Genomic DNA, 23,340 nt, shown 5'->3' on the forward strand with positions numbered 1-23,340 from the left:
AGGTGGCTGCTCCACTGGTCTATGGTCCACATGGAAGTAGGCAGGAGAAGGTCTGATCCACTCTTGATTGGCAGTGCTCTGGTGAACAGCTAGCTCCCTCTTCAAGGCCATACAAGGGCAGGGTCCCATGCCAGGTAGGGATGGAAGTATGTCTTTGTACCTGGGAGGTGAATGCCGGGGATATCCCTATGCCCCAAGGGAATAAAACTCAGTTCTGGTGTCTCCTCAAACCCTTCAAAGAAGGCATTTACTGGCCTTGCTATTCCCAGAACTTATTTAGGAGAAAATGAAGGTGCTATAATCCTCCAGTTCCCTAGGTTCCATCTGATCTGTTGTAGAGGGCCTCTAAAAACTGAGGTCAAGAAAACCCCAGCTTCAGCCTCTAAACTGTGCAGTTAAAATGGTTTCTCCATATGTGGGGCCCTCCAAGTAAGCGAGGAAAAAGAATGAGAAAACACACCAAGGGTTTCAGGATAGATATATAATTTTAATAGTTAATTTAAAATAAAAATCAAGGCTAGATTGGTTTGGGAGAAAATATCTGATTTGCAGAACATTTTTTTAAATCATGAAATTACAAGTCATTGGTGAAAACAGCCTTCTTCTTCCCCCAGGCTCCTCACAGAGCCTACTTAGGAAATGAGGTGAATCATCTCCCTTACTCCTCTCCACTAGGGCTTGGCTCTCCTCAAAACCCAAAGGAGAAATAAGTCCTCCATTGCCTCTTCCCATTTCTGCCAAGAGTCGGCCTCTAGCCCATTGGGAAGCCCTGTATCGGGTCCAAGCTCCTGAGACAAGGGTCCTTCGGTTCCCCAGTAAGGATGGGCACATCTGGTCAGAGAAGCCACAAGAAAGGCCACATGGAAGGACTGAAACCTTTTGTCAACTTGTGTAGATAGTTGTCAGTGTTCCCAGGTATGACCATCTTATAAACATGTCCGTAGTCACAGAGGGAGAGGAGGGAGGATGGAAACCCTGAGCAGAACCAGGCCCCATCTCATCATGGCGCCACCAAAGTCCCTCTCAGAGGGGCTCATTGGCAGAGAAGCCAGTAGCTCTCTTGACCAGTTACTGGGGCCATAGGAAAGATAAGGGCCCCGGACGGAAAAAGGCTGGTCCTTGGAGAGGTATGAATGTGCAGGTATAAAAGGCAAGAAGAGCATCCTTATCTCCTCGCTGTGGCTAAGGCACTGAGAAGAAAGAAGGAATTTGGGAATGAAGATGGAAAGGGGAGGAGAGAGGCTCTTCTGGACCCATTTGCTTAGGGAAGATAAAAAATAGGACTGGGAGGTGGGGTTGGGAGGGGGGTCTACCACATGGGCCCCATGACTGTGCAAAGAGGAGCATCGAGGAGCAGGTAGAGCCACGCCAGCGTGTCCATTACCCATAAGGTTCCCCACACCCTGCTCCAGAGTGGGAGGAAAGCAGGTTACAGGAATCAAAGTAGCAGGGTATTTGATTAGGGTATTTCCCTGAGCCTGAGGATTAAGGGCTAAAATAATAAAGCTTTATATACATGGCAATTTCTCTCCCTTCCTGTCCTGCTCAATCCCCCTCAAGCTATCTGCTGACCATCCTGCCGCTGAAAGGGCTCGGCACTTAAGGGCTCAGGTGGCCTAAGATACCCACTCCTCTAGAAGAAAAGGAACGTCTGTCTACCACCTTAGCACTGCTACGCTTTTATCACCACCACTCCCTGTCTCAGGTCGGAATGATTGTGTCCCCCGAAGGAATGAGGACTCTGAGGCAGGGCAAAGCAGGGCTGGCCAGGATAGGCCCCAAGCGTGCTCTCTGGGCCTTGGGACCGCGAGCTAACAGGAGCTGGTCTGCAGGTTGCTCTCCGTAAGCAGCGATGCGATGGACGAAGGATCGTACACACTGTCGAATTCCTCATCTGAGCTCAGCCCTTCGTGTTGGAGGGCTGACTCAGCAGCAGCTGTGCGGGAAGCTTTGCGCCTGAGTCAAAGAGAGGAATGCTGGTAATGGAGGGAGGTAGAAAGATTGAGACAGCTACCCTTTCCACGCTAAAGAGACTCCCAATTCTTCTAAGACCTAAAGCTACTCCCAAGATCCCCCACTAAGCAGAGATGTGGGGCGATGGGGTGTGGAATAGAGGCTGAGATCCTAAAAGGTAATCATACTGGCGTCCAGCCAGGAATAAGTGACTTCAAAGTCCCATCTGAGAGATCCTCTTCTCCCTAAAGGTCGGCCAGGAGAGCCCACCCCCTTCCTGCTCCACTATCCCGATGGGGCAGGGGCAGTGACGCAGCCATTACCAGGAGTCCTTCTCCAGAGCCTTGATCCGGGTCTGGAGCTGTTCATTGACCTCATGCTGCTCCTCCAGCTCACGCTGGGCCTTCTTCCTCAGGCCGTCCAGTCGCTCAATTTCCTCTTCAGCTTCATCCACCTGCCTCTTCAAAGCCTTCACCTTCAGGCTGAGCTGGGAAGGAGACCAAGTCCCCGCATTAGAAAAGCATCTGCTGCCACCATGGCCTGGGACCCTCCCCTGCAGCAATCTTGACGAGGGGTCAGTGCCCCTAGGAAAATGTTGAGCAAGTTCCCAAAGCTCACAGGTTTGTCCTGGGGATTAAATGAGTTAATACGTGTGTAATGCTTAGAAAGAGAAGCTAGCACATCAGAGGCACTGAACACACGTGCTTCCTAGAACTCTTATAATCCAACCCTTCCAGTCAAGTCTCTGCGTTGATACAAGAAAAGTCTAACTTTGGAAGACCCATGAGATGGGACCAACCTTGGCCTTCAAGCGAACGCAGTATGTATTGGCCGCATCGTTGCTAGGCCCCGGCTATGGTCCTTACCTGGTCTTTCTGGTCATTCACATGCTGCCGCTCATCATCAATCTGGATGGACAGCTCTTTAACCTTCCGCTCCAGTTTTCGGTTGGTGGACTGCAGAACCGTCTTCTCCCTAAGACGGCGGGGTAGGGGGGTGTCTATGGCAGTCACCATTTCTAAATTAACCCCAATTTGGCCTTCCTAGTGCCTCCACAGACTCCTCTCCGTCATGAGCCCCACCATTAGACCGGGGAGGATCCAGGGCAGATCCAAAGAACTGGGGAGATAGACATCATCCCCATTTTAGAATTTCTGCAACTCTCTCTCTCTCTGTGTTCTCTATCAAGAAAGAAGGTCTCCCAAAAGATCAGGCCAGATGGGCCACGTCTGAGGTAGAAAATGGAGGGAGCAGCAGAGGAGGAAAGTCCAGAGGGAGAGAGGAAATATGGGTCCATCTCACCTCTCTTCAGCCTGCAGCCGCTCCTGCAACTCCCGATTCTGGGATTCAAGCTGAGAGAGGCTGGTGTGGGGCTTCTGGAAGCTTTCGGAGCTGGCCAACCGGCTCTTCAAGTCCTTGTTCTGAGAGGGACAGGAAGCCTCCACAGTTAGCACTCTTCTGATCCCTTCCACGGTCATCCTACTGCCTCCTGTGATCCATCCCCAAGACTCCCCCTCACCTGTCTCTCCAGGGAGATTTTGTCACACTCCAGGTCCTGCCGAGCAGACCTCTCCTGCATGAGCTCTGTCCTTAGCTGGTCTACCTAGGGGATGGGTGAGAGGAACCAGACTTGGGGAAAGCTGACGGTGAACCACCAAGCTGAGCCAAGTGAGGCAGAGTGACCGTAGGATGCTCCCTGGACTGAGTCCAAAGATTCAGCTCAGAGGTAGACACCGATGCAGAGTAAGGAAGGGGTTACCTGGTCCCGGCCGCGATTCACCCTGTCGGTCAGCAGCTCCACGGTGTTCCTCTCCTCATCCAGCTCTGCCTCCAGCCGGGAGACTTTTTCCTGTGGTGGAGGGACAACAGGATGCCAATCAGGACCTTCTCAAAGCCCAGCCTGCAGACTTTTCTCTCTCTCACAGCACCATAACCTGTTGGGCTCTGCCTCTGCCCAGAGCCACCACGGGGCTTGTGCCCTCTGCTGACCAGGTGTGGCATCAAGGGGCAAGAGTGGGGCCTGCTCTGGCCTTGGCCCCTTAGCAGAATGACAAACCTCAGAATCTGCCGCTCAGTGGGGCAGCCCTATTACCCTATTGGGAAAACAGAGAAACCACCGATCTCCCGTCTGTGCCAGGTCCCAGGCCCCCTTCTTTCCACCCCCCTCCCACCACCACAAGGCCACCGCACAATGTCCCCACCTCAAGGCCCTTGAATTGCCGGGTCCTGTCATCCTGGGAGCGCTTCTTGTTCTGGGCCTCTTGCTCCAGCTCCTTCAGCCGCTGGGCCAGCAGCTCCTTGTCCAGACGGGCTGTGTCCCGATCAGCCTGGGAATCCTGCAGGGCCTGCCGCAGCCTCTGGGTCTGGGCAGAAGGGAAAATGCAACAGCTCAGAGAAGTAAGGTGGGGATGGAGGGATGGGAGCAGTCCAGTTTTTTAGGATTGCCAGTGTATGGTGATAATAAAAAGCAGAATGATTTTTAGTCCCTTTTGTTTCTTCTTTAAAAACTTCCTGCACGGACTGGAATCACCTGAGGAGTTTTTAGACTACTGATCCCCAAGGATTATGATTTAAATGGTACAGGATGCAGCTTGAACATTGGAATTTTTTAAAAATCTTCCCAGGTGACTCTAATATCCATCTGAGTTTGAAAATCCCTGCTCTACAGACAATGCATCCCCTATTGTCTGTACCTACGGTAGACCACTCCTTCCACCCTCCCCCACCTTGGTATGTCACTCTAAATGGTTAGACACTAAACCCGGGTCTCCCAGGATTCCTGGGCCACAGGTTTAGTTAAGAGGCAATGACCTTCAAACCAAGGACACTGGAAGGGTTCCCACCCTCCTGCCACTTAAGCTCCTACCTCATCCTGAAGCCGGTTCAGCCCCCCAGAGGTCTTCTCAGCTTCATTGGCCCACTCCTTGGCCTGGCGCTGGGCGTCTGCCACCTCCCGCCGGGCCTTGTCCTTGTAATCCTCCAGCTGGGCCTGGAGCTGCTGCAGGGCTTGCTTAGAGTCATCCCCCATCTGCTCCAGCTGGGACACACAGAACAGAGCATTCTCAGGACCCAATTCTTCTCTGGGTCCAAGCTCTCAAGACTCTCCCAGAGCTTCCTTCCTGCTGAAGCAGCCCTTTCTTGCTCTGTCCTGGGCCTAGGACTCTGGTATGGCTACTAGTAATGTATAGATTGCCTGGGTTCAAATCCTGGCTCTCGCACTTACTAGCTATGTGACCACAGGCAAGTTACTTATCCTCTCTGGATCTCAGTTCCCCATCTGTAAAGTGGAATAATAATAGTACCTACATCACAAGGTTGTTGGGGGAGTTATATTAGTTAATTATGTAAATACATACAACAGTGCCTGATATACAATAAACCTTAAATGACCTTATTTCAGCAAACCCAAAATTCCAAGGGTGTGCCACTAAGAAAAATTTGCCAATTGAACTACGACATACCATCAGTTATAAGCCAAAACTCAACTTCAGAGATAATAAAATGTGCATTTCAGAACTGAGGAACTATACTAGGTGTTTGCTCTAGTTTTATAATGTAAGAGATTAGGAGGACAACCTTAGCTTGAAAACAATTTACAGGCCAGAGCGCGTGGTAGTCCTCCCCCTAGAGGTGGGCTCCCGCCTGGCCCCCAATATTCTCAAATTTAAAAAAAACAAAAAAACCAATTTATTTCTTTTTCTTCCTTCCTCCTTCTGCTACCCCAAATATAAAATTCCCCCACTGAAGATTCTTACATTTAGGTCTTCTAGAGTTCTAATGGAGAATTCCAGGAGACAATTCCAAGGATCAAGACCATAAAGGAATGGAGTGTGGGGAGAAGGGCAAAAGCACTGAGGGGAGGTAGGAAGGATGCCACTCTCTGAAGATTTGACCTTGGCCTCCCCAACAATGAACTTGAGGAAAGCAAACAGCACACATTCTGACCCACGTTCCCGTCCCCCCGGTCCCCCCAGGCAAGCTTCTGACTGAGCTGGGCCTCTTCCAGAGTCCAGGCGCCCCCTGCCCCACCTCCTTGTTCAGTCGGTCCACAGTCCTGTCCAGCAGGCGCTTCTGCTCTTCCAGCTCAGCCTTGCCCCTCCGCAGCGCCTCCCGCTGCTTCGCCTCCTCCTCCAGGGCCCGGCTCAGTGCCTGCTGCTCCTGCCCCATGCGGGCCAGCCCACGCTGGGCCTCGTCCAGCCGCACCTCCAGTGCCCGCTTGGCTGCTGCCAGGCTCCCTTCCTCTTCCTGGGCTGCATTCAGGGCCTCCTCAAGCCGCTGCTTCTCTGCCTGGGGCGGGGGGATTGGACCAAGAGAAGGCAAAGCTTGGGCTCTAGCCATTTGGAGGTGAGTACCGTATTTCCCGGCGTAGAAGACGACTTTTTAACCCAGAAAAATCTTCTCAAAAGTCGGGGGTCTTATACGCCGGGAAAATATGGTAGGTTAGGAAAATCTCTGACAATGTATAGCAGATTGCTTAAAACCCAAATACGTAGATGGGAGAGAAGAGGAGGAAAAGGGTGAGCCATGAAAACAGGCTCAGATGGAGTAGGGGAAAAAAATAAATAAATCAAGACACAGAACATGCAAAGGTTGGGAGATAAGAGATAAAAATGCCAGTGTGAAGACTGGGACGTTCACACCAAAACACACTCCAGGGAATAAGGCAAGGTGGCCAGAGAGCTGGGAGGCCAAGGGACACACACTAAAGGCAGAATAAAAGCGATGGCTGAGCCCTGGCGGGTTTGGCTCAGTGGATAGAGCGTCGGCCTGCAGACTGAAGGGTCCCAGGTTCGATTCCGGTCAAGGGCACATGCCTTGGTTGCGGGCTCGATCTCCAGTGGGGGGTGTGCAAGAGGCAGCTGGTCGATGTTTCTCTCTCATGGATGTTTCTAACTCTCTATCCCTCTTTCTTCCTCACTGTAATAAATCAATAAAATATATTTAAAAAAAAAAAAAAAAAAAAAAAAGCAATGGCTGAGCCCTGGCGGGTTTGGCTCAGTGGATAGAGCATCGGCCTGCAGACTGAAGGGTCCCAGGTTCGATTCCGGTCAAGGGCACATGCCTGGGTTGCGGGCTCGATCTCCAGTGGGGGGCGTGCAAGAGGCAGCCGATCAGTGATTCTCTCTCAACATTGATGTTTCTATCTCTCTCCCCCTCTCCCTTCTTCTCTGAAATCAATAAAAATATATTTAAAAAATAAAAAATAAAAGCGATGGCTGAGTCGTCAGCCGGGGACTGGAGGAGAAAGGGCCGACGAGGTCACCGGAGGCACTGACCTCCAGCCGCTGCACCTTGTCCCGGAGCCGCGCCTCCGCCACTTCCCCGCCCTCCGCCAGGCCCCGCGCCTCCTTCAGCTGCTGCTCCAGACCCAGGATGCGCCTTCGGAATTCGTCGTTCTCCTCCTGGGTCTCCCGAAGCGTCGTCTCCACCGCTGCCCGACGCTGCCCCAGCACTGCTGCCTCTGCCTCCGCTGCCATCTGAGCCTGCGGCCGCGCAGAGGGGCGGCTCAGACCCCATGGCTCAAGGCTCCTGCCCACCCCCAGGGAAAGCTCCCCACAAAGAGGCCGCGAGACCTGGACTTCCAGGAGGGCCGTGCCGCCCGCCAGGGGCTTCCCTGAGAAACCCACCCCTACGGAGACGCCGAGGGAGTCGCCAGGGACAGCCCGGCCTCCCCTCCCCGGGCCCAAATCCTGGCGGCTCCCACCACACACACCTAGGACCCGGGAGCTGGTCGGTACGTACCCATGCCAGGTAACTTGGCACGCCCTCGGGCTCCTCAGCCCTCCAGACCCCTCCGCCTCCACCTCCTAAGCCCTGTGCCCACTCCCCTTGCCTTGGAAGCCTCTTCACAGTCCTGTCTCAATTGCTGGAGGGTCTTTTGCAGCTGGACGTTCTGCTGCTCCAGGCCCCGGCCTCGGTCGGCCTCGACCCTCAGCTGCTTCTCCAACTCCCGCTCCCGGTGGCGCCCGGCCACCTCCTGGCTCTGCCGCTCCGCCCGCAGCTCCTTAAGTTCCTCCTGTGTCCGGCGCAGCTCCTAGGAGGGCAGGGGCGTGGCAATGGGACCAGAAGGCCAGCCGGGATACCGGCAGGTGGGGGACCTGGACTCCCATACATTGCTGGAGGGAGTGCAACATGGTGTGGCTGCCCGGGAAAGTGGTTTGTAGTTTCTCAGAAAGGGAACCATGGAGTTACCATGGGACCCGGCAACTGAAAACACGCGCACAGGGGTGTGGCAAAAGCAGGCTCACGGTTGTATGTGCAACCCCAGAGTTTATTCTTGCATCATTGTTTACCAATCATTGTATTCTTTTCCGTAAGAACAACTGGAAACCTACTTTTGCCACACCCTGTGTATGCCCAAGAGCATCGAAAACACGTTCATTAAAAATGTGTACATGGCCCTAACCGGTCTGGCTCAGTGGACTCAAGGGTCCCAGGTTCGATTCCAGTCAGGGGCATGTACCTTGGTTGCAGGCACATCCCCAGTAGGAGGTGTGCAGGAGGCAGCTGATTGATGTTTCTCTCTCATCGATGTTTCTAGCTCTCTATCCCTCTCCCTTCCTCTCTGTAAAAAAATCAATAAAATATATATTTTTTAAAAAATGTGTACATGAGTGTGCGTAGCAGCACTATTCCTTATAGCTAAAATGGAGGAAAGACCCAAATGTCCATCAGCGGGTGAACAGATAAACAAATGTGGTATATCCATGCAGTGGAACATTATTCAGCCATCAAAAGTAAAGTACTGATCATTGCTACAACATGAGTAAACCTTGAAAAACATTACACTGGGTGAAAGAAAGCAGACATAAAAAAAAGCCACATGTTCTAGGGATCCATTTAAATGTAATGTCCGGATGGGCAGTCACCAGGGACGGCCCGGCCTCCCCCAGGCCAAATCCTGGCGGCTCCCACCACACACCTAGGACCCAGTAGACTAGTGGTTGCCAGGGGTGGGAGAGGGACTGCTCATGGATATAGGGGTCTTTTGGGGGGTAATGAAAATGTCCTGTAATTCGATAGTGGTGATGGTTGTACAACTTTGTGAATATACTTAAAACCACTAAATTATACACTGTGTAAGGGTGAATTTTATGACATATGGAAGAAATCTCCATTAAAAAATTATGTGGAGCCATAACCGGTATGGCTCAGTGGATAAGAGCATCGGCCTGCGGACTGAAGGGTCCCGGGTTCGATTCTGGTCAAGGGCATGTACCTTGGTTGCGGGCACATCCCCAGTGGGGGGTGTGCAGGAGGCAGCTGATCGATGTTTCTCTCTCATCGATGTTTCTGACTCTCTATCCCTCTCCCTTCCTCTCTGTAAAAAATCAATAAAATGTATTTTTAAAAAAATTATGTGGAATGAGACTAGATGAGGGTAAGGACAAAAAAGGATTCGCTGTTAAAAAATACTTTGAAAACCAAAATATGTGGCACAATACATACTGGTGCTGCCCTGATTTCTTTTTAAAAAAATTAAAACATGATCTCTGGTTCTAATTCGTTAGCTACTAGCGACTTCTGAAATTCAGACAGTACCGTAATTAGGCTAGAAGGTTATATAACACATGGTAAGTCTTCAATGTGAGAAACCAGCAAAACTAATTACAAAGAAAAAGAAAAATAGCACGTTGTCTGGTGTATATTGGACTGGGTCAGTCTGTTTTCCTAATGTATACTTTGTTTATTGGCTACCTACTTGATAAAATATACTTAATGTATAAGTTAAATACTAGGTATTACTTTTTAGCTTTATCTAGCATAAATGTATCAACTGAGAGTATCCAGAGGAATGCCCAGGTTCACTATGTCAACTAATATAGTGAACAGATTTCAGAACATCCTTGATACTTGTTTACTTCATAGCAATATTTTACTTTTTTAAAATATATTTTATTGATTTTTTTTACAGAGAGGAAGGGAGAGGGATAGAGAGTTAGAAACATCAATGAGAGAGAAACATCGATCAGCTGCCTCCTGCACACCCCCCACTGGGGATGTGCCCGCAACCAAGGCACATGCCCTTGACCGGAATCGAACCTGGGACTCTTCAGTCCGCAGGCCGATGCTCTATCCACTGAGTCAAACCAGTTAGGGCCATAACAATATTTTAAATTAAATATCTTAAAAATTTAAGAGTACTTTTGATTTCATAACCACCAAATATATTTGGTTAACCTTTATTATATTTTTCTCCACCAAATATTTTGTGGTAAGCTCAGGCATTTATGTACCTGGAAAATCATCATTTAAAAATATGATTACCTTGATTACAATTAGGCAGTCTTATAGTAAAGGCATGATACGTAAGCATTGATTAATTAATACTTATTAACTGAGCACCTGCTATGTATAGCATTTGAAACCAACATAGTGAATCAAAGAAATGCAGACCTACAAGGAAACTCAGGAGGCCATAAATGTCAGTTCCCTAAAATTAATGAAAATATTTTCTAAGTTTCTAAATCACCCAAAACAATTAGTTGCTTTCTTGTTCTTTATAAACTGGAATATGAAAAAATTATTTGTGTGTTCACTTCAATTTTATGCCCTTAACTTTTATAAAATATCCATGTATGATAAAACATTTAATTTTACGCCTAGATTCTATACTCTCTACGCAGCTTTCAGATTACCACGTGGCTTCCCATTTAGGTCAGCTGGCCGTGCCAATGGAAATATTCCAGTCCAGTCCTCTCATTGTAAGTCAATAAACGGATGCTCTGAGGTTTGTTTCACAAATATAGTTAATGAGTACTCTCTGAGAGACAGAGCAGCTCTTGCTATGTGACCAAGTTAGGTTTCCAAACTTGCAAAAAAATGACCCTGAAGTTTCGCAAATCCACCTAAATGCCGCTACGCATGAGGTCTCTTGGGAAGCAGCCAGCAGCCTCTTGATATATTATTCAACCTGGCCACTGAGAGCCCTTTCCACTAGAAACTTCTATACGCAGTGAGACCAGCCAGCCCTGCTGGGTCAAAGACTGTGCTGGGACGAAATAAGGCTGGGCAGGCAGGGTGGGGCCTGAAAACCAAGCACGAGGGAGATAGCCACATTCATGTGGGGACCCTCGTGGATAGGTGAGGCAGGCTCCTAACACCCCAACCCTCCCTTCTGCCCCCAACGCCCAAATACCTTCTTGAGCTCCTCCGCCTGGCGAGAATCTCCAGCACCGGCTCGGGCCTGCCCTAATTCCCTTTGCAAGGCATCTATCTTCTCCCCGAGCTCCTCTTCCATCTCCTCCTTCTCCATCCGCAGCTGCATGAGTCTGAGCCCAGACAGGTGAATTGAAAGGGAAAAGGGACAGGGTCAGGCCACCTGCCTGGGAGAGGTTAGCAGGACAGCAGGACAATGAAAACCACCTCCCTGGAGGCTAACACACTGAGTACCCAGTCTCAGGAGGGAGGAAGCTGGATATATAAAAAAAAAAAAATAGCAGTTTGAGAAGCAGAGAGCGCAGCATGAGTGGAAAGGAAGTGGGATATGGATGAGAATCATGGATATGTATTCCTGGGAGCAGGGCACGGTCCTTACTCTTGCTTGGTGGCTCTAAGCTCCTCTTTGTTCTTCTGAAACATGCTCTGCCAATGCCCTGTCTCCTCTGAGGTCTCCTCCAGCTCCCTCTGCAGCCCCCGCACCAGGGCCGACATCCTCTGCTTCTCGGCCTCTAACGCTGCATGGTCCTAAGGAAGGGGAGCGTCAGAGGACCAGAAGGCTTAGACGGGAGAGCTCACTTCAAACCAGTGAGTATGCAGAAGGGCAGGCTCAGGCCCAGAGGGCATCCGGTGCACACCCTGACACCCGGTGAAACCTGGTGCAGTGCTAAGGGAAGGTTCTCCCCCCAGGTCATTATCTACACCCCTCCATTATCTACAGCAGGGGTGTGGAACCATTTTTCTGACAATAACTATTTGGATATTTATAACATCATTCACGGGCCATACAAAACTATCAACTTAAAAATTAGCCTGCTAAATATTTGGTCAAACGTTTAATTAACTCACCCCTAATACCTCGGCAGGGCCAGACCAAATGATTTTGCAGGCCTTACATGGCCCACGGGCCGGACGTACCCCATCCCTGATCTACAGGAAGCCTCCTCCCATTATTTCCCCGTGGGGTTTTGGCTACACACACACCCTCTGGTACTTCCAACCTGCACACCCGCCTCTGCCACTCTAGGCTTCCTGACCAAGGTTTTCATCACATCTCACATGTGTCTTTTTAGAGGGAGTCCCATGACATCCATGCAAAGTCCCAAAATACCAAGACCTCCGGGTAGCCCCCTTCCCGGTCCCTGCTCTCGTCACGTGCCTGAGTTGCATCCTGCATGCTCCGGCGAAGCTGCTCCGCGTCTCTCTGGCACTGCTGCCGGACATTCTCCACCTCCTGGTCCCGGGAGGCCACCTCCTCCTTCAGGGCCCCCTTCAGGGCCGTCAGTTCCCGTTCCCTCAGCCTCAGCTGCTCCTCTACCCGCTGTTTCCCCTCCAGGACCTCCTCAAGAAGCTCCCGGGTCTCTAACAAGTCCTGGGGAAAGTGAAAAGTGCAAGTACAGAGGTGACCACCTGTTTAGGACCCACCTAATGAATGCCCAGACATTCATTCAGCCCATCCAAACGTTTTTTACTAAGTGCCTATCATCTGTTAGGCACGGTCCCAGGTGCTCTGTGACCTCCAAGGTGCTTAAGGGAAACCCACCATTCTGGGCTCTATTAGGTCTGCCTACTAAGCACACTGAGGAGTACTCCCCTACTTGGAGGATGCTCTAGCTGAAAGGAAGCAGGGGCTGGGGTCCCCGGCCCACCTCCCTACCTTCATGAGCACTTCCTTCGCAGGCTCAGGACCTTGGGCCTGTTTCAGCTTGTCCTGCAGCTCCACCACCTGGGTCTCCAGCCCGTGCCGTACCCTTTCACCCTGGTCCAGGAGGAGCTTCATGTTCTGGAGCCTAATCGTGAACAACAGGCCACATTATTGAGCACTACGTGTCAGAAGAGAGTTTTCTAAACACTTTACATATATTATTTCATTTAAACCTCCAAGTCTTTGTTCAAACCTTAATAAGAACTCCCCTAGCCCTGGCCGGTGTGCACAATGGTTAGTGTTGGCCTGCATACTGAAGGGTTCCATTCCCAGTCAAGGACATGGACCTGGGTTACAGGTTCAATTCCTGGCCCGGTTGGGGCATGTGTGGGAGGCCATCAACCGAGGTGTCTCTCTCACATTGATGTTTCTCTCTCCCTCTCTCCCTCCCTCCATCCACTCTCTCTAAAAAAATCAATGGAAAAAATATCCTCAGGTGAGGATTAACAACAACAACAACAAATACCTCCCCTAAATACCTTATTTAATACTGTAACCTACTCCCCCATAACCTGGCCCTTCTGATCTGCTATAACTTACTCTACTTCTTACATATGAAAATTTTACTTAAGAATATATTTATTGCCCTATCCCGTTTCGCTCAGTGGATAGAGCGTCGGCCTGTGGACTGAAGGGTCCCAGGTTCGATTCCGGTCAAGGGCATGTACCTTGGTTACGGGCACATAGCCAGTAGGGGGTGTGCAGGAGGCAGCTGATCAGATGTTTCTCTCTCATCGATGTTTCTAACTCTCTATCCCTCTCCCTTCCTCTCTGTAAAAAAAAAAATAAAATAAAATATATATATATATTTTTTTTTAAAATAATATATTTATTGTTTACAGTCTGTTACCTCTCACTAGAAACTGCTTCTGAAGAGCAGGGCTCTTCCTCTCTATGGCTCTCTGATGTACCTCAGGACTCTAGATCAGTGCATCACACGGCATTCATTGCAAAAACATCTGTTGAATGAATGTCTGAATCCTCACAACGATCCTGAGAGGTACTATCATTAACCCCATTTTACAGATGAAAAACCTGAGGCAGAGAGGCAAACCAGGTAACCTAACCCATGCGCCATCACCGTTACTGATAGAGAAGGTAAAGAAAGAGGTCCTACCTGTCTTTACACCATCTCTGCCAGCCCCTTTCAGCTTCTGGAGAATTCCCTGTCTCCCTTTGCCCACAGGCAACCTCGAACTCCAACCTCGGCCCCTTGCAGCCTCGCCACAGCCCCGCCCATGTACCATCAGCTGCACTCACTCCTTGGTGCTCTGCTGGGCCTCCGCCGTCCTCCTCTCCAGGAGCTCCTGCAGGCGGCTGCACTCTTCCGCCTTCTCCTCCAGCTGCCGCTCCAGCCCAGCCCGGGAGGGCTCCAGTTTCTGCCGTTTCTGAAAAGGAAAGGAAAGCAGGTGCAGAGCAGGGAAAGCCTCTGAGAAGGACCGGGAATAATGGGAAGTCCAACATTTATTGACACTCACTGTATAACAGGCTCTGTACCAGGGAACTTACGCAGATTATCTGCACTTAATCCTCACAATAAGCCTTGGTATCTGTGATGGCTTAAAACACATCCGCAATTTTTTTTTTACATTCCTTTCAAAAAGGGAAGCCTCTGGCCTTGAGTATGGGCTGGACTTAGGGACTCTCTTCTAACAAGTAGAAAAAGGGGGGAATGACAAGTAGTTTCTGAGACTAGGTCATAAAAAGGCATTGCCGCTTCCTTCTCTCTTATTTCACTCGCTCCGGGGGAAGGTAGTTGCCATTTTGTAGGGACCCTCAAGCAACCCTGTGAAGAGATCCACACAGCAAGGAACGGAGGCCTCCAACCAACAGCCATAGAATAAGCCATTTTAGAAGCAGCTCCTCCAGTTCCTGTCAACTCTTCCAATAACTGTAGCTCCAGTCAATACCTTGAATGGAACCTCATAAAAGACCCTGAGCCAGAGCTGCCCAGCTAAGCTGCTCCCAAATTCTGGGCCCTCAGACACCGGGAGATGTTTGCATTAAGCTGTTCAGCTTTGAGGTAACTTGTTACACAGCAGTAGATAACTAATACAGTCCAATTATGATCCCCACTTCACAGTCAAGGCAACGGAGGCTCAGAACAGTTAAAGAACTTGCCCAAGGTGTTACAAAGCCCAACACCTGAGGGTGCCGGGATTCGAACTGTTGGTTTGACTCTCAGCTCACCATTTAACTACGACACTAAACCGGAAACAAAGGGAGCTACAATCCACCACTCACTGAGCACCAACAGCACACAGGCCATACTGAAAAGGTTGGAAGCAGTATTTTAAGGGAGGGAGGGGGAGGGGAGAGGGAAGTACACAGACGTTAGAATAAATTAACTTGAGATTTTTAAATGTCTTCTCCGCAACTGACTACCTTGAGCAATTCACTTAACCTCTTTGACCTTCAATTTTCTCGTCATAAAAAGAAGTCCAGGATGCCTACTTTACAGGGTCACTATAATTATTACATAGTATCCAGGAGAGCACCTACTACAAAAATTATACTTAATAAATGACAGCTACTATTACCACCGTCATTATGATGATGATGAAAAGAACTGAGGTAAGTAATTTGCTCAAGATTTATACAGCCAGTAAGTGGCAGGGCCAGGATGGCAACTGCCAAAAAACTCCCGATGAATGCGTGCTTCCTGTCTAAGCTCTAGGGGAGCCCAGAAGTCCTTGCTGGGACTACCACACCCTCTTTTTTTTTTTTTTTCTTTAATATATTTTATTGATTTTTTTTTTACAGAGCGGAAGGGAGAGGGAGAGAGAGTTAGAAACATTGATGAGAGAGAAACATCTATCAGCTGCCTCCTGCACACCCCTTATTGGGGATGTGCCTGCAACCAAGGTACATGCCCTTGACCAGAATCGAACCTGGGACCCTTCAGTCCGCAGGCCGACGCTCTATCCGCTGAGCTAGACCGGTGAGGGCTAGCACACACTCTTGTCTCGCAGGACACATGAGCGCTTGTCCCATGACGTGGAGGAGCCAGCCCAGGTTGAGGTTTTCCCCTCCGTGGTTCTTCCTCCCCGCTGTGCCTCTAGCCTGTCCTCACCTTCACCTCTTCATCCAGCTTTTGCTGTAGCTCCTCCACTTTTCGGGTGAGTTCCCCCTGCCCTGCCAGGGACTTGGCAGAACCAGGAGCAGCCATCTGCCAGAGACACGGTGGGGAAGGAAGTGAGCCCACGTCCAGATCCCGAGGCCCAAAAGGCCCTGACCCTGACCCTTGCTCCCACCAGGACAAGGCCACTCACCACCAGAGGCTGCATCTGCTCCAGCACCAAACTGACCTTCCTCCTCACAGATGTTTCACTTTCTGAGCTCCTTGGGGGATAAAAGGGCAGACGCAAAGGTTAGGGGAGGGAAGAGGTAGCCGAGACGAGGGGAGTTAGGATAAAGAGCATGGGGGGTGGGAAAGGAAGCTCGAAGGAAAAGAAGGGAGGAACCACTCACCCCTCCCTCAGGATGCCGTAGATGGTGGCCTTCACATGGTCCACGCCGCCTGGCGGGGTTGCCTCCTGCTGGTCTCGAAGAAGGTCTGGAGTTGATTTGAACTGCAAAAAAAGGAAACCCAGAGAAATAGGAATATTAGGCCAGGAGCCGGTGGGCCAGAAGTGGCCATTAGGAGACAAGGCCCTTCGAGCATGAACAAGCCTGAAGTCAGGGGAAGAGGCAGCACGACCACTGAGGCCTGAGCCACAGACCAGGGCGAGGGCCAAGCAGGATACACCTCTCGCTACTGTTGCAAACCAGCTTTTCCTCAACAGGCAGATCTCAGCCGGCTGTGAGCTGTATCACAAGTAATTCTGCACTAATGACAGTTAGCGTATCAGCGTTTGTCAATGGTTTACTATTAGAATGGGCTTCCCTTTGTCTCAGGGTAAGATCACTCCCCCACTCATGTGCATTCCTGAGTGGCAGACAACGATGGGAGTTTTGGCGAGAGCACCGGGGAGCTGCTCCTATCCTCCGAGCCTGCCTCATGCACCCGCCGGTCCTAGCGAATGCCAGTGACCGAGGCACGGGAGGTCACGATCCGTGCTTGTGAATGGTGATGTCACAGGTAGCTCTGTTTCCTTTCTCATTGTGCCCACGGCCATCTGTCCACGTGGATGGAACAAGTGGAAGACAAAAGGCAGAAACTTCCCGCCCTCGGTCATTTGAACCAGCAAAGGGGTCCCAGGGCATGGGTCAGGGCTGACGAGAAGGGGCCAGGGTTTGGGAGCAGGGAGGTGGGGGTCCGACCTGCAGCATGGCAGGGTCCTGTGTTCTCCCTCGAGGCTCCTCAAAGCTCTGAAGGACCCAGTCCTGGGTCTGACGGGAACGGCTGAACCCGCTGGGAGCGTGCTGGCTCTGGGGCGGCGGTTTCAAGCTGCCCACGTGGTCGTCGTGCTTTCTGCTGGGGCTCCAGTGGCTGGGGGACCTGCGTTCCCGCTCCTCCAGGGTGTCCCGTGGGAGCCGGTTGTCCAGGCTCTGGCTCCGCTTGCGCTGCTCAGGGGGCATCGAACGCATGCGGCGGCCGGTCCGGCCCCGGGCCTGGCCCCCGTGGCGACTGTCAAACTTGCTGATGAGTGAGTCCACGGAAGACAGAGGAGCAGTGTCAATGGTGCTCCCTGGGGGAGCTCCGTGGGGGGCCAGCTCCAGCAGGCTGGTGCTCCTGTGGCCCGGACCCATAGGGGCAGGGCCTGTCAGCGAGGCCTGGGACTGGGAGCGGAGGAGCCGTCCGTTCCAGGGGGCCCCCGGCTCCTCATCAGACATGCTGTCCTGCAAGCGGCCAGACAGCTCCTTGGCCCGAGGGTAGGAGCTCTCAGGGAATTCCGCGTCGGAGCTCAGAGCTCCCGGGGCCCCTCGGCTGTTGGCTCCCTTGATCTGGACCCCAAAAGAGTCGCCACCTTTCTCCCCGCTGTTGAGCACCACGAAGGGCTGTCCAGCGATGCCCTGCACACGCACGGCGACCCCGTAGCTGCTGGCTCTGGCATCCTTAGCTGGGCGTCGCCCCCCATGACGCAGGGTGCCCATCTCTGGGGTGCCCACGGGCTCTGTGATGAAGCGAATCTGGACTCCGTGGTCCACAGGGCTCCGGGGCTCGGCCATGGTGAAGGCCGGCTCCATGGGCAGGAAGGGTCCTAGAAGACGAAGAAAAGCATGTCAGCAGACACCCAGAAACCTCCTCTCCCCGGTTTTTGTCAGGGTGACGGTCCTGTCAGCTCCTTCTGTGTAAAACAGTGGTTTTCTTACTTGACCTGAGCAGCAGAAGCATCCCAGAGGCCTATGAAAACACACACTGCTGGACCCACTCCCAGAGTTTCTGACTCCGTAGGTCTGGAGTGAGGCCTGAAGATTTCCATTTCTAACAAGCCCTGCCTAACAGACACCTCCGTCCCAATGGAACAGGGGGGCCTCCAGTCCTACAGCTCATTTCAAATGCAGGAGAACCCCAAGGTATTCTAGCCCGTTTCTGGGATGCCTAAGCTGACAGCAGTGATGTGTCTGGATTGGGGGGGTACTGAGAGCTAGGGACAGGGATGGGTACGATGGCTTTCTATTGTGCATCTCTCTTTCTCCCTTTTGAGTTTGGAACCATGCAGATGTGTTGCCTATTCAAGAAAAAAATACATAAATAACATGTGAGAGTGCCAGTCCAAGGGGCCCCAGGACAGGCAGACCTGTCCTGCCTGATGGCCAGAGCCCAGCCCGCCCACAGGCCAGCTCCCCGTCCACATTGCCCAGGCTCAGAGTCAGCAAATGGAATGTCCTGCAGGTAGGTGTGCTCTGGCTCCCGGAACTTGGGGAGGAGCCGTTCTCCTCCGAGTGAGTAAGAACTCCAGCTTCTGCTAATCTCCACCAGAGCCTTGCACCAAACTGGAGGAGGGGCCTCTAACGTGCCAGACAAAGACACAAACATTCCCAGCTCCACCTCCCAGTGGAGCTCTGGGCCAAGGAAACTTGGCAAGGGCTCTTCTGGGAATGGCAGAAATGCTGGGAAGCCCAGGACACTGGTGAGAGGAGAAGGTCGGGCCAAACTCCAGGTGAGGAAGGGCTTGGTGGGAGGGAGTCTCCTGCAGAAGGAAGAGCATTCCTAGTATTCCAGGCCCTTCCCCTCCAGAGAAAGGAACAGGGAGGGAGGAGCCCCTTATTGGGGGGGGGGGGGGAGACCTCAACACCTTTTTCAGTGTTGAGACTTCATTAGAGAACATAATGAAAGCAATACCCTATCCTCCTGCCCGCCCCCAGGAGACAGCCCACCCAAACTTTACCACAGAATCTCAAGAGGTTCACATAAACACCTTCAAGTCCACCAACGAGCCCAAGGGCCCCTGTCTTCCACTCTTCAGGCATCAGGGAAGACCTTAACCAAGCTCTTATCTGACTCAGATACCCTACACAGCAGGCTCTTTAGTGGTCAGGGCCCTATGTTGGAATTCAAGTAAGAAATGGAATCAGAGAAGAAGCCACAAGGCAAAGGGATACGTTTTCCAAACCACTCATCCAGTAGGAAAGGCAGTGGACTAGAGTCAGAATCTGGCCTGGAATCCTAGCTCTGCTCTTCACCTGAGGTACATAACCTTGGGCCAATCACAACTTTTCCGAGTCTCAGTTTCCTCATCTTTAAAACGGGTATAGCGATAATACCGCATGAGGTACTTACCTGTGAGAATTAGACAATAACTACATAGGTGTATACAACTGTAAAAACGTATCGTTACACACTCACTATTTTTGCACTTTATTTACTTAGGTTCTGCTTGAATAAAAACGTCAAGATATTAAACATGAGTTCACCTCATAGCAGCATATGCCTGTCACGAAGCTGACAACACAGTACCCTGCACACGCGCTGCTCCTTCCAACAGGACTTCCTGGCGTCACCTGGTTCATAGATGGATGTCACTTCCTCAGAGCAGCCTTCCCTAACCACTCCTCACAAACTAGGTCAGAACCATGCTATATGCTCCACCGTTGTCCTTCGGTGAGTCCGCCTCAGCTTATTTTTATATATTTATCACAGCGATTCATTGTTTCCCGTCTGTCCCCCCCCCCCCCCCACTAGACTGTGAGCTCCTAGAAGGCAAAAGAACGTGGCTCTGAGCTGACTCCTGTGTCCCCAGGATCTGGCACATGGTAGATGTGGGTAACTACTCGTTCAAGGTTGTACCTTGAACCAAGGCAGCCTCCCATAGCAGTGGGATTTGCCCAAAGATTCCTCAGAGCCATTTCTCGTCTGCCCCAGGAACAAGACCTCTGCCTGGCCTGGACTCCTCGCCCGACTCCGTCATCATTTTGGAACCAGATGTGCCTAGACGGCAAGCTCTCAGGAGTCACATTATTTATTCATCATACAGCTCTATCCTGCCAGGACATCTCCTGATCTTCAAGATCCAGGTCACGAAGTTCCCAGGCTTGGCTCAACAGAGTGCACCCCCCGCTTGCTGCTCACCCAAGAGCAGCCAGTTGTTGGGAGGCAGCCTGGACCGCACCCTCAGGTCCCAGTGTCTCCCTAACCTCACGCACCTTCAGTCCCAGGACAGGTGGGTCAGGGGCCAGGAGGGCTGAAGGAATCTCTGGGGTGGGTCAGAAAGCAGGGCTCTAAATGATTCAACATGGAAAACCCGAAACCTATCCGCCTTCAGTTACAGAGGACAGCGGGGCGGGGCCAGGGAGCAGGGCAGCTCCAAAGCCTTGCGTAAGCCCCAGAGGCAGGTAAACAGTGATCCAGCGCCAGGCAACATGGATGGAGTGCAGAGCCTTCACTCTCACCAGATGCCTGACCCTGCTTTCCCCGCCCCTGGCCTGTGCCCAAGGCGTTCCCCACCAACTGACCAGGCCTCAAGCCTCATCTGTCTGCCTCTGTCCTTCCGGTCTGCACTGGTCCCAAACAGCCACTTCCCCTGAGTTACTCATTAGCCTGCCCTGCCCCAATTCCAGCCCCTCTGGCCCAGCCATAGAGTCTGGCTCCCAACTAGGAGTGACAGGGTCTCTGCACTACTGGCAGGAAGTGGGGGCGGGGTGGTTTGTGCTGGGCTGGGCGGAAGAACCGATATACCAGGGCTGGGGGATAAGCTAGACGCTACATAGTTGGCACATTTAGAAAACGGGAGAACTGGAATAGAGATTAGACTCCCCTCAGAAGTAACAAGGAAAGCAAATGGTCAAAACAGCAAAGGACAGCTCCGTGACCTTGATCATTCAGCTCCTACGTTCTCCTGGTTTTATGCGAAGAGATAAGAAGGTTCCCTGTGAATCCCGCCAGTGGACTCCTGGCTCGGTCCACTAAAAAAAGCCGAAACCTGAGAGCCAGGCTAGAGCTGCTTGGCCAGTGGGGGGAAAAAAAAAACACAACGAGGAACTGGGCCCCTGCAAACTGGCTGGACTGGTTTGAGAGGCAAGGGGAAAGGGAGGGCCAGGGAGACTCCACTGGCAGCTAGTAAGGCAGGCCTGAGTTATCCCACACCACAGAGGAGGCTGAGGGGCAAAGCCCACGGGCAGGGACTCTGTCTAGCAGAGACGCCAAGGCAAAGGCTCTGAAGGAGGAGGCAGAAGGTAGAGAGGGAAGAGGCGGGAGGAGCAGATGCACAAAACACCTGGCGAAGGACGGGCCCGTGTGTGGCAGGAAGACTGCCTTTCTCTACTCCTCCCTCTCAGGTCCCCAAGGAGGCATTCCTGACCCCACGTTTACCTTGGCCACCTCCCTGGACCTTAGTTCTCCCCTCCCCCACCCGAGGAAAACCAGCCCTATCCCCTGCTGACCTCCCATAGAGGTGAAGGCATGCAGGTCCGCCTGCCGGAGGAAGGAAGGGTTCTAGGACGCCAGAATACTCTCAGGGTCCGGCAGATCTCTGGGTTATCAATCAGTCCCCTAGCGCCAGCCCCCTAACTCCCCAATATCCAGGATGAAAAAAGGGGTGCAGAGGCACGTGCAGGCAACATAGCGGTTGCTAATTATTTCCCAATTACAACAACTCTCCTCAGGCAGGGCATCAAAGGGGCCCAGCGGAGGCTGGCTCTGGCTCTGGCTCTGGCTCCCCGTTCCTGCCGGAGGCAAGGGAATCTGCCTCTGAAGTCTTGTCCGGGCCCCCATGTGCACCTCTCATCCAGCTGGAGACCTGGAGGTGCTAACTCCCCCTCGTCTCATGGTCCCCTGAAGAGCCCTGTCTGTTTCCGGCGTCACTAGTGCCTACTGCCAGTCTAAGAGCCATCCTGGTCTGGGAGTCAGGGATGTCAGGTGTGGTTCCAGGGAGGAACGGGACTCTTCCGAGAGGCATCCAGGAGACTGGTTAGGCTCCCAAACATCACCCCATGGCCCCTCTAAAAGTACAGGAGAAGGTACCTGTGCTGGGGGGGGGGGAGGGTTTGATTGGTCCCCGGAGAGAGGCCTCATGAGAAAGAAACAGTTCTAGGTATTCTGTAGGCCTGAGGATCTTGCTTCCTCATATCCCTTTCTAGGAGGGCACTCTTTCAAGAGGAAGAAGGAAAAATTCTCCCTGCCATGAAAGCACGGAGGACAGAAACAGAAAGCCTTAAAGAGTTTCACACCAGCCCAGAGAATGGGGGGCCCTCCTTGGTCCGCCCCTCAGTGTCGCTTCTTTGCGACCGTCTTCACCTGCGGGTGCCTCGTTAGAGAAAGTGCCCCACCTCAGAGCCATCCCAAAGTCAGGGGGTGTCAGCACCAGCCACCCTGCCCGTCCCGGGGCACAGCCTCGGGGAAGCAGCACCCTCCCAGGCCCTCCCCCCTTCCGTCTCCGAGCCCTTGGCCCAGCGAAGACGAACTCCTTCCCCTCCAGCAGCCCAGGCTCCCCCAGAAAGTCTGCCGCTGGGACCGGGCGTCGGATCTGCAGAGAGATCCTGGCTCTGAAACGCCTTTCTGTCCCGGGAATAACCTTCGCCTCAGGCGCCCCTCCCTCACCTGGCGCCCTCCCAGGCACCTGCCTCTTGCACCCCAGAGTGGGGACCAGCGGTGAATCAGTGCTCCCACCTTACCTGGACCCCCTCTCCCGTGCCCAGCTCAGCACCTGTGCCCCGGAGGGAGGGAGGGAGCGCCGATCGCCACGACCCCCGCCCCCCGGGAATACACCTGAGGCCCGCTGGCCTCTCAGGTGCCCTTGTCCCGACCCGGTTCACTCACCCCAGCCGAGCTCGGCGCTCCCGGGCCCGGGCTCGGCTCGGCTCGGGCTCGGGCAGAGCTGCGCTCCTGGTTCTGGGCCCCCCCCTCGCCCCTCAATCGCTGGACGCTCCCTCCTCTTCACCCCCCTTCCCACCAACCTGTTACTCCCCTCCGGGCTCCACCCCCATTGGCCGTCACCACACGCCCCGCCCTCCCCTGCCTCCGGTTGGTCCGTGTCCCGCGGGGGGCGGGGCCGCCGCCAGCACCCCGACCCGGGGTCGCCAGCCAGGGTGGGCGGGAGGTGCGGGCTGGGTCACGTGGGCCGGCGGGGGGGGGGGCGGCGAGGGGCCGCAGGAGGCCATTTTGCGGGGGGGTCCCCGCCCACCCCCCCGGCCAAGAGCGC

General features: G+C 52.6%; 1 protein-coding gene across 1 annotated transcript; it reads right to left on the bottom strand.

Annotated features, from left to right (window-relative positions):
* Nucleotides 1–466: 466 nt before the first annotated feature.
* Nucleotides 467–23,037, bottom strand: CGN (cingulin). Its single transcript, XM_008147282.3, has 21 exons — nucleotides 22,959–23,037; nucleotides 17,081–17,961; nucleotides 16,289–16,389; nucleotides 16,090–16,159; nucleotides 15,891–15,986; nucleotides 14,078–14,205; nucleotides 12,770–12,902; nucleotides 12,272–12,484; nucleotides 11,492–11,640; nucleotides 11,093–11,225; nucleotides 7,787–7,987; nucleotides 7,230–7,436; nucleotides 5,983–6,240; nucleotides 4,820–4,990; nucleotides 4,155–4,316; nucleotides 3,713–3,802; nucleotides 3,473–3,556; nucleotides 3,256–3,374; nucleotides 2,820–2,928; nucleotides 2,277–2,440; nucleotides 467–1,956 (listed from the first exon to the last, which is right to left on the bottom strand). Exons 2-21 carry the CDS (start codon nucleotides 17,945–17,947, stop codon nucleotides 1,812–1,814), a joined length of 3,600 nt encoding a protein of 1,199 aa, XP_008145504.1. The 5' UTR covers nucleotides 17,948–17,961; nucleotides 22,959–23,037; the 3' UTR covers nucleotides 467–1,811.
* Nucleotides 23,038–23,340: the final 303 nt, after the last annotated feature.

Source organism: Eptesicus fuscus, chromosome 22 (genome assembly GCF_027574615.1).
Source record: "Eptesicus fuscus isolate TK198812 chromosome 22, DD_ASM_mEF_20220401, whole genome shotgun sequence".
NCBI lineage: Eukaryota > Metazoa > Chordata > Mammalia > Chiroptera > Vespertilionidae > Eptesicus > Eptesicus fuscus.